Here is a 15,000-nt window from a genome sequence, read left to right on the forward strand (position 1 = left end):
ATTTTTCATGTTCGATTACGATTATTGAAGGGGAGCCGATATTATTTTTCAACTATCTAATTTACTTTCATTTTCTCACCGACAAGTGCTATTCCTATACGTCTTTATCTGTATTATGCAAACCTGCGTCTTTTGAACTTACGCTTATTACTTAGTTTCGATCCTTCTTTTTTATGTTCTCCTCTTGGCAGTTGCAAAGTGCTTTTATTGTTTGTCGTTTATTGTTCAGGTAGCCATGCAAGACGCATGTCACTTAAGGAAGCCGTGCAAGACGCACGCATATTATTCAGAAGCTGTGCAAGATGCACACATATTACTCAGGAGCCGTGCAGGATGCATGCATGTTGTTCAGGGAGCCATGCATGACACATGTCGTTTAAGATGCCGTGCAAAGCGCACATAAATCCTTTCTTCGCCTCCTGCAGTCGAGAATCCTCGTCAGGCCATGCAAGGTACATGCATGTTGTTCTTTCCCTCCTCCTGCAGTCGAGAATCCTCGTCAGGCCGTGCAAAACGCACACATGTTTTTGTCCTCTCTTCCTGCAGTTGAGAATCTTCATCAAGCCATGTGAGGCGCAAGCAAGTTCTTTCCTCCCCCAGCGATCGAGAAATTGCTCCAGCTCATTTCTTATATATGTTACCCCCCCCTCCCCCCAGCAGTTGAGAAGTTGCTAATGCTCATTTCTTATATATGTCACCCCCTCCCCCTGTATATCTACTGTGTTGTGTTGGTGCATGTTTTCACCAAGGTAGAACGGTGGTTGAGTTGAAGAGTGTTCGGGTGCATGGCAAAGTCAACCCAATCTTCCAATTGAGGTAGTGGACATCGCGCCAGTTACGCCTGACCACCGTAACTAGCTCGTTTGCTACCCAAAGTCGCAATGGTGTTTGCACTGTGTGCCCCAGAGGCTCCCACCCTCGGTGTACTGGCACCACTAGTCGAAATACAGATAACTTTATGTATGTACTACCCAAAGCACTGCCACCTTTCAAGTACTACATCTCATATAGTCATAGTGAGATTTTGTTCTGGGATAAGCTGATCCAACCAGATTTGAAGCTGTAGAACTCTAAGCTCTATGTGCTCTTTCAGTAATTCACAAGTTCTTATAGCCTATGTTCATTCAAGTCTTTTCCTAACTTCACTGACTGTGGGAACTCGAGACGTTATGTTGTTGCTATCCTCTCATTTCATGTAAGCAATCACACCTTTGCTCTAATTACTCCCTCACACATAATGTCTCTCAATACTCACAGCCAACCTGTATTTACTGTACCTATTGTACTTCTGTATTTTTTCGAGATGTAAGTATGTTTTGGAGCCACCTCAGGGCCTACCTGTTCACTCCTCTTTATGTTGTCATGAAGCCAGTCTAAGTGCCTGCTATCTCACTGCAGTTACGCCAAATATGAAACATTTATTACATTGTATGTGTTACGTGTTCTCTGGTGCCATTGTTTAGCGCCCATTGGTGTCGCTGTGCCGGCCAATGATTTTGATAATGTTTGCTGTAGCTTGTGGTTGAATGTCACAGCTACCTGCGAAGCCTGGTGCAGATAGCCTCCAATGACCAGGAGCCCACTTGTAGGGTGGAGACATTTTTCTTATCTAGCTTATAGTAGATAAAACCTGGTTATTTCTCTAGGATATGACGGGGGCCTTCTAGTAGCGTGGTCCGAGCGATGTAAGGCACTGATATTACATATCATGTGACCTAAGACACTGATTATGCTTTCTATATAGTTCAATGCTATAAAACTGGCAGTCTGTTTGACCTGATGTATCCTGTTTTCTGTGTCCGCTTCCGCGTCAAAATTGCACAAAAAAGGATTCAAGATTCATACTTAAGAAGGACACAGATGGAACCCAGGTCAGAGATTACAGAGAGAGATGGGACAGACAGAGAGAAGAACAGGCAGTGCGTCTTTTTGTCTTATCCACTCGGTACAACGGGCGAAGCTAGTGGATCACAACTGCCGGCAGCTAGAGGCTTGCAACTAGCGGCATCGAGTGGCTAACAGAGGGAGAGAGAGAGAGAGAGAGAGAGAGAGAGAGAGAGAGAGAGAGAGAGAGAGAGAGAGAGAGAGAGAGAGAGAGAGAGAGAGAGAGAGAGAGAGAGAGAGCAGAGAGAAGATAGAGAGAGAGAAGAAAAGAAAGAGAAAGAGAGAGAGTACATAATTTTTCAATAGAAGTTTTTGAAATCATATAGTTCTACATACATGGAATATGAACATGAAATAACTTTGCTAGACAGTAGCCTGTCTGGAATATATAAGCCTGTATAGATGCAGTCACACACACACACACACACACACACACACACACACACACACACACACACATATATATATATATATATATATATATATATATATATATATATATATATATATATATATGTCTATACACCCACACACACACACACACACACACACACACACACATATATATATATATATATATATATATATATATATATATATATATACATATATATGTATATATATACATATATATATAAATATATATATATATATATACATATATATATATATACACATATATATATATATATATATATATATATATATATACATACATACCTATATATGTATATATAAATACATATACATATATAACTCTCAACACTATGTTTAATGGCGAGATGTAGCTCGGTATCTTTACTTCAGGTATTTATACTTAATGGACGTATGATACACAAACCTTGCAATGCCCACAGAGACCATCGCGTGCGTTGTGAGACTATTGGCACTCATTTACATCTTATAATAATTATTTTTAATAACTCCTTCGTGTCGATGAAATGGCAGATAAACCCACTAAACACAAAGTATATTAATTAGAGATGAGACATCTGCTAATAAATATGTTGTGTATAGTGGGTTTATCTGCCATATATATATATATATATATATATATATATATATATATATATATATATATATATATATATATATATATATATATATATATATATATATATATATATATATATATATATATATATATATATATATACATGTACACACACACACAAATTTTACCTCCCTGACCGCGACTCGAACCCGCGACGTAAGATTGACAGGTACGGTGGTGAAACCGATCGGCTACTCGACCTGCTAAAAGAATTGTCTAACCAGACGCCTTATGAGACGTCATATATATAACCTCGGTAACCTGATTTGGGACTTGAATTTGTGATTCCGGGAATTGTCTGTGAAACTTCGCTATCACTGCTCTGCTAAGAGCAAATAGTTAACTTCCACGACGTTTCATAAGGCGTCTGGTTAGACAATTCTTTTAGCGGGTCGAGTAGCCAATCGGTTTCACCACCGTACCTGTCAATCTTACGGCGCGGGTTCGAGTCGCGGTCAGGGAGGTAAAATTTGTTTATATATTAAAATGTGTTACTGCATTCTACCATCTTTCTCATATATATATATATATATATATATATATATATATATATATATATATATATATATATGAACATATGTATATACAAATATATATGAATATACACATATATGTATATACACATGAATACATACATACATACATATACATATATATATATATATATATATATATATATATATATATATATATATATATGTATATATGTATATATATATATATATATATATATATATATATATATATATATATATATATATATGTTTACGTTATTGAGTTAATCTGCTGACAAAGATAATGGTAATCATAAGGATGAATATACATCATAATGATTATTGTGCCTAATTTCGCCATGATTACATATTCATAACACTTATTTTTTAATAATAAAATGCCTCTCATTGTTAATTTTTCGGTTTTCAGTCTGATACATGGCGCCAGATCTTACACTCCCACAGAACACTTGTATAAACAAAGATACCTTGCAATTATCCCAGTCATGAATTCTTGATTTATATGTTACTCCAAGATAATCAGAATGCATACACAATCACATATGCTTCAGGCAGGTAATGAGAATACATAATCCACTCAGGACTGAAATTAAGCAAGTTTGGCACTGTCCCCTTTCATAGCTTTGTGCATACGACCAATAGATGAGTTTTAATTTAATTTTATCTTCAACAGATCACTGCAGTAACAATGAACTCCGAGTTAGAAAGATGGGTCGAGAGGAACAGCATCCTTATAGAGAAAAAAGATCGCTTCAGCATCCGGCAACTCAAGACGAAACTCAAACATGAAGACAAGGACAACAAGGTGCGCGTTCTTACCATTGGCGCGGAGAAAACGCTTGAAATGAAGTCTGTGTTGCTGCTGGGCGAGACGGGTGCAGGGAAAACCCATTTCCTCAACAGTTTCCTCAACAGACTCTTCGGTGTCTCTGTGGAAGACAAGATTCGCCTTCAGTTGAAGGACCAGATGGACAGAAGGGACAAGAAGACCACGGAGAGTCAGACGGAGTACACGACGGCCTACATCATCTACCACCAAGATGGGATGTCTGGCCCTTTCAACTACATGATCATCGATACCCCGGGCCTGGGCGATACGGGAGGCGCAGAGAAGGACGACATTAATGAGCAATGTTTGAGGTTTTATTTAACTGATGAGAAGTGGATCAGTCACATCAATTGTGTGGGCTTAGTCTGGAAGGGATCCGAGCACAGGTACGACGAGAGGAAAAGAGAAATACTCCGAAGAATCAAACAACTTTTAGGCTTTGACATCAAACCTTTCACAGACATTTTGCTTACTTTTACAACAGAAGAAGAAACGAATGCTGTTAAAGTTGTAGAGGCATCGGGTATAGAATACAACCAAGTGTTTAGCTTTGATAACAAACCTCTTTATGAATGTCATGGCAAGAGGACAAAGGGAGATAGGCTGCACAGTATAATGTGGCAGCTCATGGAAGAAAATCAAGAATCTTTTCTAGAAAATCTAAATGGGAGAAAGGCTGTTAACCTCAAAACTACTGCCCGACTAATTATCACTCAAATGAAACTAGAAAACTTGAAGCGTGAACACCAAAAACGAAGCCAGCAAAAGGAAGACGTCGCGTCGAAGGTCCAACAACACGAAGGAGAAATGTGTGATCTGGAGGAGGAGGCAACAAGGGTTGACTGGGACAAGATTGAGGATCTGGACACAAGCAATGAAATCATAGTCCTTGATGACGGGCGCCACTGCCACTACTGCAGAAAGTGTCACAGGACATGCATTCCAGATTGCACAGCCGTCCACAATGCTACAGTTCCTTCAGAACAGAAAGAAGAAAGCATAGGCGACGAAATACTTGGTACTATTAGTAAGATCGGTCTTATCGGGACATCGCTTGGCATGATCAGTGGGCCGGTAGGGATTGTGTCTGGCGCGGTGTCACTTTTAGCCGAAATTGGAAGAGGAATCATGAATCTCATCGGAACCAAGACGTCCAAGGCAAAGACGAAGAGCTTACACGCCAGCGACGGCAGAAATAAATGCGCAAAATGCGTCCATTTATTATCGGATCATGAAGTCAGAGAAAAGATCATGGCTAAAGATGCCAATTTTGAACAGAGGGTGGCTCTGATGAAGAAGCTGAAGTATGAAGAAGTCATGGGGAAGAAATCTAGTCTTGAGGAGAAGATAACGTCATACAAGGCAGAACTGAAGTCAATAGACAAACAAGAAGAAAATTATAATGATTTAATGAGTAGCTACGAAAAAGAAATTAAACAACTGAAGACGGGGAAGTAAAGTTGTGTGAAACATTAATAGTGACTCATTTTTTGTTATATATTATCTGTCTGAATGATAAGCTTCCTTAATTAAGATTTGATTTTAGTGACATCACGTCACACTAAAATGTTGATATCTTTATTGGTAGTAAATTATATTGTTTTTCTAACTTTATCGCTGCTAATATGTTTTAATGTTTTAATCTAATTGCATAGGAAGATGAAGGACTACAAACAAAGAATTATAAAAGAATAAACATATTTGATAGTTTTTTTTTTTCTTCTTTACCTTTACCAAAAGTAATTATAGGTTAAATATGAAACAATCTTCAATTCATCAGTAAGAAAAAGATAGATAAATGAGTAGATAAATAAGATAGATGAATTAATAAAATCACCAGTTAGAGATTGGATAATTTTTGGGAAGAATAAAAGGAAATGAAGTAGTAATGAGGAATGAGGAACAGCTGACTAAGAGTAAGTACAAATACCTCATGAATTAAGAATAAGATAATACAATGATGGTAACACAAAATAAGGACTAAGTAAATTGAGGAATTTAAGAAGTACACACACACACACATATCTATCTATCTGTGTATGTATATATATATATATACATACAAATTTTACCTCCCTGACCGGGACTCGAACCCGCGCCGTAAGATTGACAGGTATGGTGGTGAGACCGATCGGCTACTCGACCCGCTAAAAGAATTGTCCAACCAGACACCTTATGAGACGTCATGGAACTTACCTATGTGCTCTTAGCAGAGCAGTGATAGCGAATTTTTACGGACAATTCCCGCGGGCGCTCGGCAGCAACGGAATCACAAATTCAAGTCCCAAATCAGGTTACCGAGGTTATATATATGTGAGAAGATGGTAGAATGCAGTAACGCATTTTAATAGGTAAGTTCCATGACGTCTCATAAGGCGTCTGGTTGGACAATTCTTTTAGCGGGTTGAGTAGCCGATCGGTCTCACCACCGTACCTGTCAATCTTACGGCGCGGGTTCGAGTCCCGGTCAGGGAGGTAAAATTTGTATATATATTAAAATGCGTTACTCCACTCTACCATCTTCTCATATATATATATATATGTATATATATATGTATATATATAAACATATATATATATGTATATATATATATATACATATATATAAGAAAATATGTATGTATAGATAAACATATCTATATGTGTTATATATATATATATATACATATATATATATATATATATATATATATATATATATATATATATATATATAATGTTTATATATATAGACATATATATTGTAAGGAGCCCAAGATTTCATTCCCACAGTTCATGAGGCTAATTAGAGCCACCTGCGAGGTAGGAAGAAGCTTAGAAACCAGTATTGAAGGGTCCCGTGGTAAAAGGTGGTAGCGGGCATAACCCCCTGAGATCCTATCAACATCATTCGTGGATGTACATTGAGCTGAGTCACTCATTAAGGGCCAATTAATAAAATCAATAAAACTGAACAAATGCTAAGAATAAAAAGAGGCAGCATAAAAGCTAAATTAAAGAATGAGCAGAAGGCTCCGAGAAAAATGAAACGGAACAGCAGATATACCGTCGAGGCAGAAGGCCTTACATTAGTAAAGTACTACGGCAAAACGTAAAAATAAGTAAAAAAAAAAGACTAAAACTCAAAGTAAAAATACTAAGAGTGACCTCACGAGTTTATAAAAGAGGTGGTAAAACACCCTGAAGGGTCCAAGCAACACGAAGTCATGAGAGGACTTAGAGCAATACAGAAATATAAACTAAAGTAAAAAATAAAAGATAGACAACGTCCAGCAAATGTACCCAAGGCAAGTAACGTAAGAGGGCTCGGCACAATCTTTCAGGTTTCGTCTGTAGCTGTAGTAAATCCAAAGAGTTTGAAGCACAAGCAAAAGTCCAGTAGTGCTCGCTTTATCGTTATCAAAGTGGGTGTTTATATACCCATCATATTTACGTCACATCTTAGAGGTTATTGCACATGACAAAAGTACAAATAATTAACATCAATATAAATTAAAAACATCATTCTATGCATAAAAGAAAACCAATGGTGAAGTAAAACATTTTAAACAATTAATATAGACGAAATACTATGGGACAACCACAGGCATGATGTCACAGATGTTCGTAAAATAACGAAATACTTACCAAATTCGATTAAATAAAATTCAATATTTAATCATCTTATGATAAATAAAAAATCATAAAATAAGCTACCGAATAAAAATCAATATAAAAAGGACGATTGAATAATTCCTTAAAAGTTCTAATTCAAAATAATATTAATAAAATACAAATCATAAAAATTATTAATAGAACATCAGCGATACTGGCAATGGCTGGAACTCAATCTTCGTGTGCTCCATCCACAGCTGCACGGCGTGCTTCTTGCAGTCGCTCCTGCTGATTGATGCTCTCTGCAAACACAACTTCATTGGTCAGACCAATGGGGAAGTTTGCATGTCAGCCAGTGAATGAATTGATGCCATGCTCTTGGACGACTGCCTACCAGAGTGGTGAAAGTAGATCTGACCACACGGCTGGTTCGCTCCACCATTCCATTTGCTTGAGGATGGTAGCAGATAGTGTTATGTTTGGTAGCATGCATCATCTCAGTCAGATCTCGGAATAGCCGGCTGACAAACTGGACTCCATAATCAGTTTGAATCATTCATGGTGGACCGAAAATGGTGACCCAATGATCTAGGAATGCCCGGTGAACATTTACTGCAGTGATCATCTTTAGTGGGACTATCTGGAGTTTTGTTCTTGTATAGTTAAGGCCCATCGGATAAGAACACTTGGGTCCATTATATCCATAGAGATTCGCTCTACTGGAAACTTTATTAATAGAGTTTCAGCCATCGGCACTTTCTGTTGGCTACCACGAGATTGTTGACAAATCTCACAGCCTTCTGTATACTGTCAGGCACTTTTAAGCATATTTGGCCAGCAGAACATCGACCTGGCATTTTGGAATGTTCAATGTATGTCAGGACGTGAAGCTAGAGGGGACAAATGTGCTGCGTTCAAGACAGAATTCCTCGAATTGTGGTACAACAAGCTGGTAACAGATACGCTCTGGGAAGTGCCTTAGTCGATAGGTAACATCATCTTTTAACTCAAAATCGCTAAGTGGAAAGGGTAGATTTTTCTTCGGTAACATTCCATCAGACAAGTGTTGTCAAATATCAACAAGTTGGGGGTCCTCTTTCTGCTCTCTGCAAGTTTCTCTGGTGAAAGCTGGGTAATCTTGGGATTGACTATTTGATGAGATAGGAGGTCTGGAACGAAATTGGTAGGCCCTTTTTTGTAGCGTATAGTGAAGTTATAAGGTGGCAAATCGTGAGCAAGCCTGGTCATCCTGGGTGATTTGGTTTTCCTTAAGAAAACGTATGCAAGTGGGTGGTGATCAGTATACACTATAAAGTGCCTCCCATACAGGTAAGAGTCGAACACCTTTACTCCCTCTACAACAGCAAGAGCCTCCACATCAATGACTGAGTAACAGGCCTCGGCATCTCGTAGTTTCTTACTGTAATAGGCTACTGCATGAGGAGTTTCAGTATGAGGCAAACACCAAGAGGTATCTTAGAGGCATCTGCGTGGAGTTCAAACGCCTTAGAAAAGTCGGGCTGATGTAGAACTAGTGTTGAACTAAGCTTTTCTTTCAGAGGCTGCTTGCTGTTCTGGTCCCCAACAAGTTTGGCTCGTCTTTAGCAACAAAGGGTGATGCAAAGGTCGCATATCCTGGTATGTGTTTCCAAAAGAACCTGTAGCACCTAAGAACCATCAAACTTCTCTGACTGTCCGGGGTGGTGGTGTCTGGGATATAGCTAACACCTTCTCACGATTTGGTAACACTCCTTATGGTGATATTGTGAAGCGAAGAAAGTCTACTGTTGTGGCGGCAAACTCGCACTGTTGAATATTCAGTTTTAGGTCTGCTTTAGAGAGTAGTAGTTGAGTCTCCTTGAGATCTTATAGATGCTGAACAAAGCTGTTGCTATAGATGATTACATCACCCAGATAGGCTAAGGTATGACGTCCTAGCACCGACGACAACACAACGTTCATGGTTAGTTGGAACGTAGTAGGAGCGGTAGATGAGGCAAAAGGAAGGCGACAAAACTGGAAGAGCCTAAACCCATCAGAAAAAGTTGGTTTTGGTCTCCACTTCTACTCTCCATTGTACAGTACAAGTATCCAGGGTTGTGAGAATACTCATGGGTCCCAGTTAATCAATCAGCTCATCAATGCCAGGCAGTGGATAAGAGTCACCCTTTGTCACAGCGTTGAGTCTACAATAGTCGACACAGAATCAAAGGGCACCACCCTTCTTTTTCACCAAGATTACTGGACTCAACCAAGGTGATGTTGAAGCCTCGATGACACCTGCTCGGAGCATAAAGTTGCACTGTTCCTTAATTACTTGTCGAGTTGACTTGGGTAACCTCCACTTCCGTATATGAACGGGTTAGGCATCACCAGTGTCATTCTGGTGATTGCTGCCAGGCACAAGACCGACCGTCACCTCACCACCACTAAAAATACCCCTATAACAACAGAGAAGCTGTATGAACTCATGGCACTGGGTGTCATCAAGGTGGCTTAAATCAGGTTGGAATTCATCAGTGCCTTCTACAGGGTTTATCTCAAAGAGATAGCAATGGAAGGTGGTAGCTCAGTTTGCTCAACCTCCAGGTCATTATCATAGCCAAAGTCCTCTACACCATAGAGGTCATCAAAGGCTCTTCCTCCCAGTTAAAACCCAAGTCCTTCAGATAATTTTCTACAGAAGTCTGCCTCGACAGTGCAACTGCTAGTCCTGGCGACGGCTTCTGCTGGGGGCGTCTGAGATTCCTGCGATGACAAGGTACTGCTGTAGACGCTTCATCTGGCTCAGCCATACCGAGGTGAGTGCCATTGTGGAGGGTGAGTGGTCTTAGTGAGGAATTCACGGCCCACACAGAACAACGGCGACTCTTAACGGTGGTAACTGTAAATGGTACCATTAGCGTCTCTGCTACTGTTGGAGTTACCATAACATCACCATCTGTTTGGCCAGAGTGAGCGATGCAACCTTCCAGAAAGCATCCTGTGTGAGGCGGAATCTCTGTGTTGTGAATAAGCTGTACTGCAGACACTCTCCCGAGGTCTTGGCCAGGCTCTGTAATGGTCTCGACACAGACAACCTCCTCTGTGAGCGACAGTTTCATGGTGCATGTGGATAAGCAAACTTTAAGGGAATCAGTATCAGTATACACTACAGAGAACATACGTCCTCCATGGTGAGCACTGCGCAGTTAGTGCTAGCATCATATGAAAGGCTGAAATCAATTCTTCGGAGTTGGCCAATTACTAAGAGAATATCACCAGAGTAGGAAAAATTGACTAGGCTTGCCTGATGACGGATGGTTAATTTTTTATCAAGGTGAAAGCTGAGTTTAACTTCAGATGTGGTGTAAATATGCTGGCCTGTTACCCATCGAAGTGCCTTTGTTGAGCTCCTACATCTAAGTTTACCTTGAGGATCAGTACGTGTACGTACAGTAGGCTTGGTAAGAGTGACAGCCGATCCTGTATCAAAGAAACAGCAGATTTCGTCCATCAACATTGAGTCCCATGAGTGGTCTTCCCATGGGTCCTGGGGCAGTCATTGTGAAAATTGGTAGGGTTGTCTGGGTACCAACCGCTGTTTGTGCTCCTAGTCGAGGATTCGCCAGTGGGGCTGGGAGCTCTGCCATACCGGCTAGACTGAAAGGGGCACACTCTGGCGAAGTGGCTCTGTCTTTCACAGCGGAAGCAGGTAATCCTCCTGCTCTCTGATTATTCCTACCACTGTGTGGCTGTTTGTTTGTGTGTTGGTTTCTCTCTCTATCTATCTATCTGTCTGTCTGTCTATCTCTATCTATTTATCTCTTTCTCTCTCTCTTTGCTTGTCTCTCTCTTTCTCCGTATAATTATCTCTCTCTCTCTCTTCCTCTCATTCCTTCTCTTTCTTCCTCCCTCTCTATCACCCCCCATCCCATCCTTCTCTTTCTCCCATTTTTTCTCCCTCGCTTATTCACTTTCTCCCTCTCTTTCTCCCTATCTAGCAACAAATGCTACAGTAGTGAAGAGAAGACAAGGCGAAAGATTTTGATAAATGCATTAGGAAAACGGAACGAAAATAAGCAAAAGATGGATAACAATAATATTAAGTAGACGAAAAAAGAAGGAAGTAGGGGAAGAGGAAAGAAAACGAAGACGAAAAAACAAGAAAAAGAAGAAAGCGAAAAAGGATAAGAAGTTGTAGACCTAAAAGAAAAAGAAAGAAGAAAAAGGAAACAATATGATTAAAAAATAAAAATAAACGAAGGCAAAAAAAAAAAATAATAATAATAATAAAAAATAAATAAATAAATAAAGGAAAAAGAAAAAGGAGTTAAAAGAAGAAAAACGGAAAAGAAGAAAGAGATAAAAAGAAAAGGAGAAAAAAGAAAAGAAAAGCAGACAAAGGAGAGGTAGAACAAAGAAAACGAAGAAAATGAAGAAAAGGCAGAAACATCTCGGCAACACGTCCTCAAGCAACAGGTCGAAGAGGCAAGGCTATATTAGGTCGGGATGTCACTCAGGCAGCCCCGTGCGAGTTGCAAGGTCGAAATGGCTGACCTTTATCACTGTTGCAATTGCAATATATCTACTTGGATGTATTGCGGGAGAGTGGTCGAAAAGAGGGGAAGAGATGAGGGAGAGGAGGTGAGAGAGGGTTAGGGGGAGGTATAGAAAGGGAGAGATTGGAGAGGGAGAAGAGAAAAGGGGGAGAGAGGGGGAGGGGTTGAGGGGAATAGGGAGAGAAGGAGGGGTTGATTAGGGGTAAAGGGAGGGTAGAGAGCCAGCAGGGAGAATCGAGAAGTGGGGGAGAGGAAGAGGAAAGGGCAAGGGGTGGGAGATAAAGGGAGGCACGGAAGGACGTGAGAAAGGTGAAGGGGGAGGAAAATGATGATGCTTAAGCCACAATAGAATTTATAAGATTTTTTGACGCGCACGAACGTATTTTAAGAAATGAAGATTTTGGAAAAAGAAAAGATGTTTTCTTTTGGCATCTATCTATATATCTTCCATCTCTCTCTCTCTCTCTCTCTCTCTCTCTCTCTCTCTCTCTCTCTCTCTCTCTCTCTCTCTCTCTCTCTCTCTATATATATATATATATATATATATATATATATATATATATATATATATATATATATATATACACACACACGCATGTATAAATATACATATATATCTATATATAAATACAGATATAGATATATAAATATACCTATAATGAATACACACACAAACAGTTATTCCTGCTAACACTCTCCATCTTTCAGTCTCCTTTTCCGCCCTGTCTGTGTTTCCTCTTGCTCGCTCTCAATACGCTCTCCGTTGCTCCCACCGCCTGAGAAAATGCGGGATGCGATGGGGGAGAGGGGTAGGAGGGAGAGAAGATTGAGGGGGAAGAGGGGAGAAGGGGGAGGGGAAGGGGCAATAAGGTAGAGAGTGAAGACGGGAGACAGGGGAAAAAAATAGAGGGGGAAGAGGGGAGAAGGGGGAGGGGAAGGGACAATAAGGTAGAGAATGATGACGGAAGACGGGGAGAAGATAGAGGGGGAAGAGGGGAGAAGGGGGAGGGGAAGGGGCAATAAGGTAGAGAGTGAAGACGGGAGAGGGGAGAGGGGAAAGAGGGGGAGAAGATAGAGGAGGAAGGGGAAAGGGGGGAGGGGAAGGAGCAATGAGGTAGAGAGGGAGGAAGAGGGGAGAAGGAGAGGTCGTGGGGGATAAGAGGCAAATAAGAGGAAGTCGAAGGGAGGGGAAGGAATAAAGGAGAGGGGTAAGAGGGAGAGAGGAAGGGGAGAGGGAAGAAGAAACGAATGGGGGAGAGGGGAAAGGCGAAGGTAGAAGAGGTGTCAAAGGTGAGAGAGGGAGGGGGTTGAGTACGAGAAAAGAGAAAAAAGGGGAGAGGGAAAGGGGAAATAGGAGAGGGAGAGAGAAGTGGAAAGAACTCAAGGAAGGGAGGACAGGGAATAGGCCAGTGTAAAGGGGGAGGGAGCGAGAGGGGAGGGATGACGTGTCTCACTCTCTCTCTGGGGCTGTCTGTCTACCTGTCTGTCTCTCTGTCGCTCGTGCACTCTCTCTCTCTCTCTGGGGCTGTCTGTCTACCTGTCTGTCGCTCGTGCACTCTCTCTCTCTCTCTGGGGCTGTCTGTCTACCTGTCTGTCGCTCGTACACTCTCTCTCTCTCTCTGGGGCTGTCTGTCTACCTGTCTGTCGCTTGTGCACTCTCTCTCTCTCTGGGGCTGTCTGTCTACCTGTCTGTCGCTTGTGCACTCTCTCTCTCTCTCTGGGGCTGTCTGTATCTCTGTCGCTCGTGCACTCTCTCTCTCTCTGGGGCTTTCTGTCTACCTGTCTGTCTCTCTGTCGCTCGTGCACTCTCTCTCCCTCTCTGGGGCTGTCTGTCTACTTGTCTGTCTCTGTCGCTCGTGCTCTCTCTCTCTCTCTGTGTCTTTCTATCTGTCTGTTTCTCTGTCGCTCGTGCACTCTCTGTAACCGTTGTATTTACATATAAAATGTCTGCTGTAATTGTTATTATGTCCATCGAATATAACTTGCACGTGTATGCTCCTGCTACTGTATTCTATATGATGCAATCATCAATGTAATATGCATCTTTCATGTTACTCTAATTGTTATATATATATTCTACCACATACACATATATACATACATATACGTACGCTCGTTGCTTCACCTATCTGTCTACCCTCTCTTATTGTCACGCCAGACACAGTGTTGTTTGTCTTTCCTTTTACAAGATCTATGTATTGATGCAACACTTCCTTCATCACATTCCAAATGTCACATGTCACAAGAAAGTACGGCATTCACACATCTGAGACAAATCATACATTGTGGCAGAGACTCTCCTCTCGGGGAGCAGAGGAGCAACACCTCGCTCCTCCTCGAAGGAGCAGCCCTCACTCCAACGTCCTACTGTTCAAGCTTAGTAATAAACCAAGAAAGCTGTTCCTGTCGTGTTCTTCACACCCTAGCCCACGTTACCCACATACAAGCAGTGTCCAAATCGGACCTGTTAAACTCTCTCTCTCTGGAGCTGTCTGTCTACCTGTCTGTCGCTCGTGCACTCTCTCTCTCTCTCTGGGGCTGTCTGTCTACCTGTCTGTTTCTCTGTCGCTCGTGCTCTCTCTC

The 15,000-nt window shown here is 41.0% G+C and overlaps 1 protein-coding gene across 1 annotated transcript in view; it reads left to right on the plus strand.

The window, feature by feature from the left end:
• The window catches only part of LOC122252425 (uncharacterized), a 9,876-nt gene extending 3,884 nt beyond the window's left edge, over positions 1 to 5,992 (plus strand). Inside the window, exon 2 of the mRNA XM_043014925.2 lies at positions 4,127 to 5,992. Coding sequence (XP_042870859.2) covers positions 4,142 to 5,740 — 1,599 coding nt within the window. The 5' untranslated portion in view covers positions 4,127 to 4,141 and the 3' untranslated portion in view covers positions 5,741 to 5,992. The remainder of the gene's footprint in view (positions 1 to 4,126) is intronic.
• The last annotated feature ends 9,008 nt before the right edge of the window (positions 5,993 to 15,000 follow it).

The sequence above is a fragment of the Penaeus japonicus genome, unplaced genomic scaffold (genome assembly GCF_977035675.1).
Source record: "Penaeus japonicus unplaced genomic scaffold, GWHDUDI00000001_assembly GWHDUDI00000040, whole genome shotgun sequence".
NCBI classification, from domain to species: Eukaryota; Metazoa; Arthropoda; class Malacostraca; order Decapoda; family Penaeidae; genus Penaeus; species Penaeus japonicus.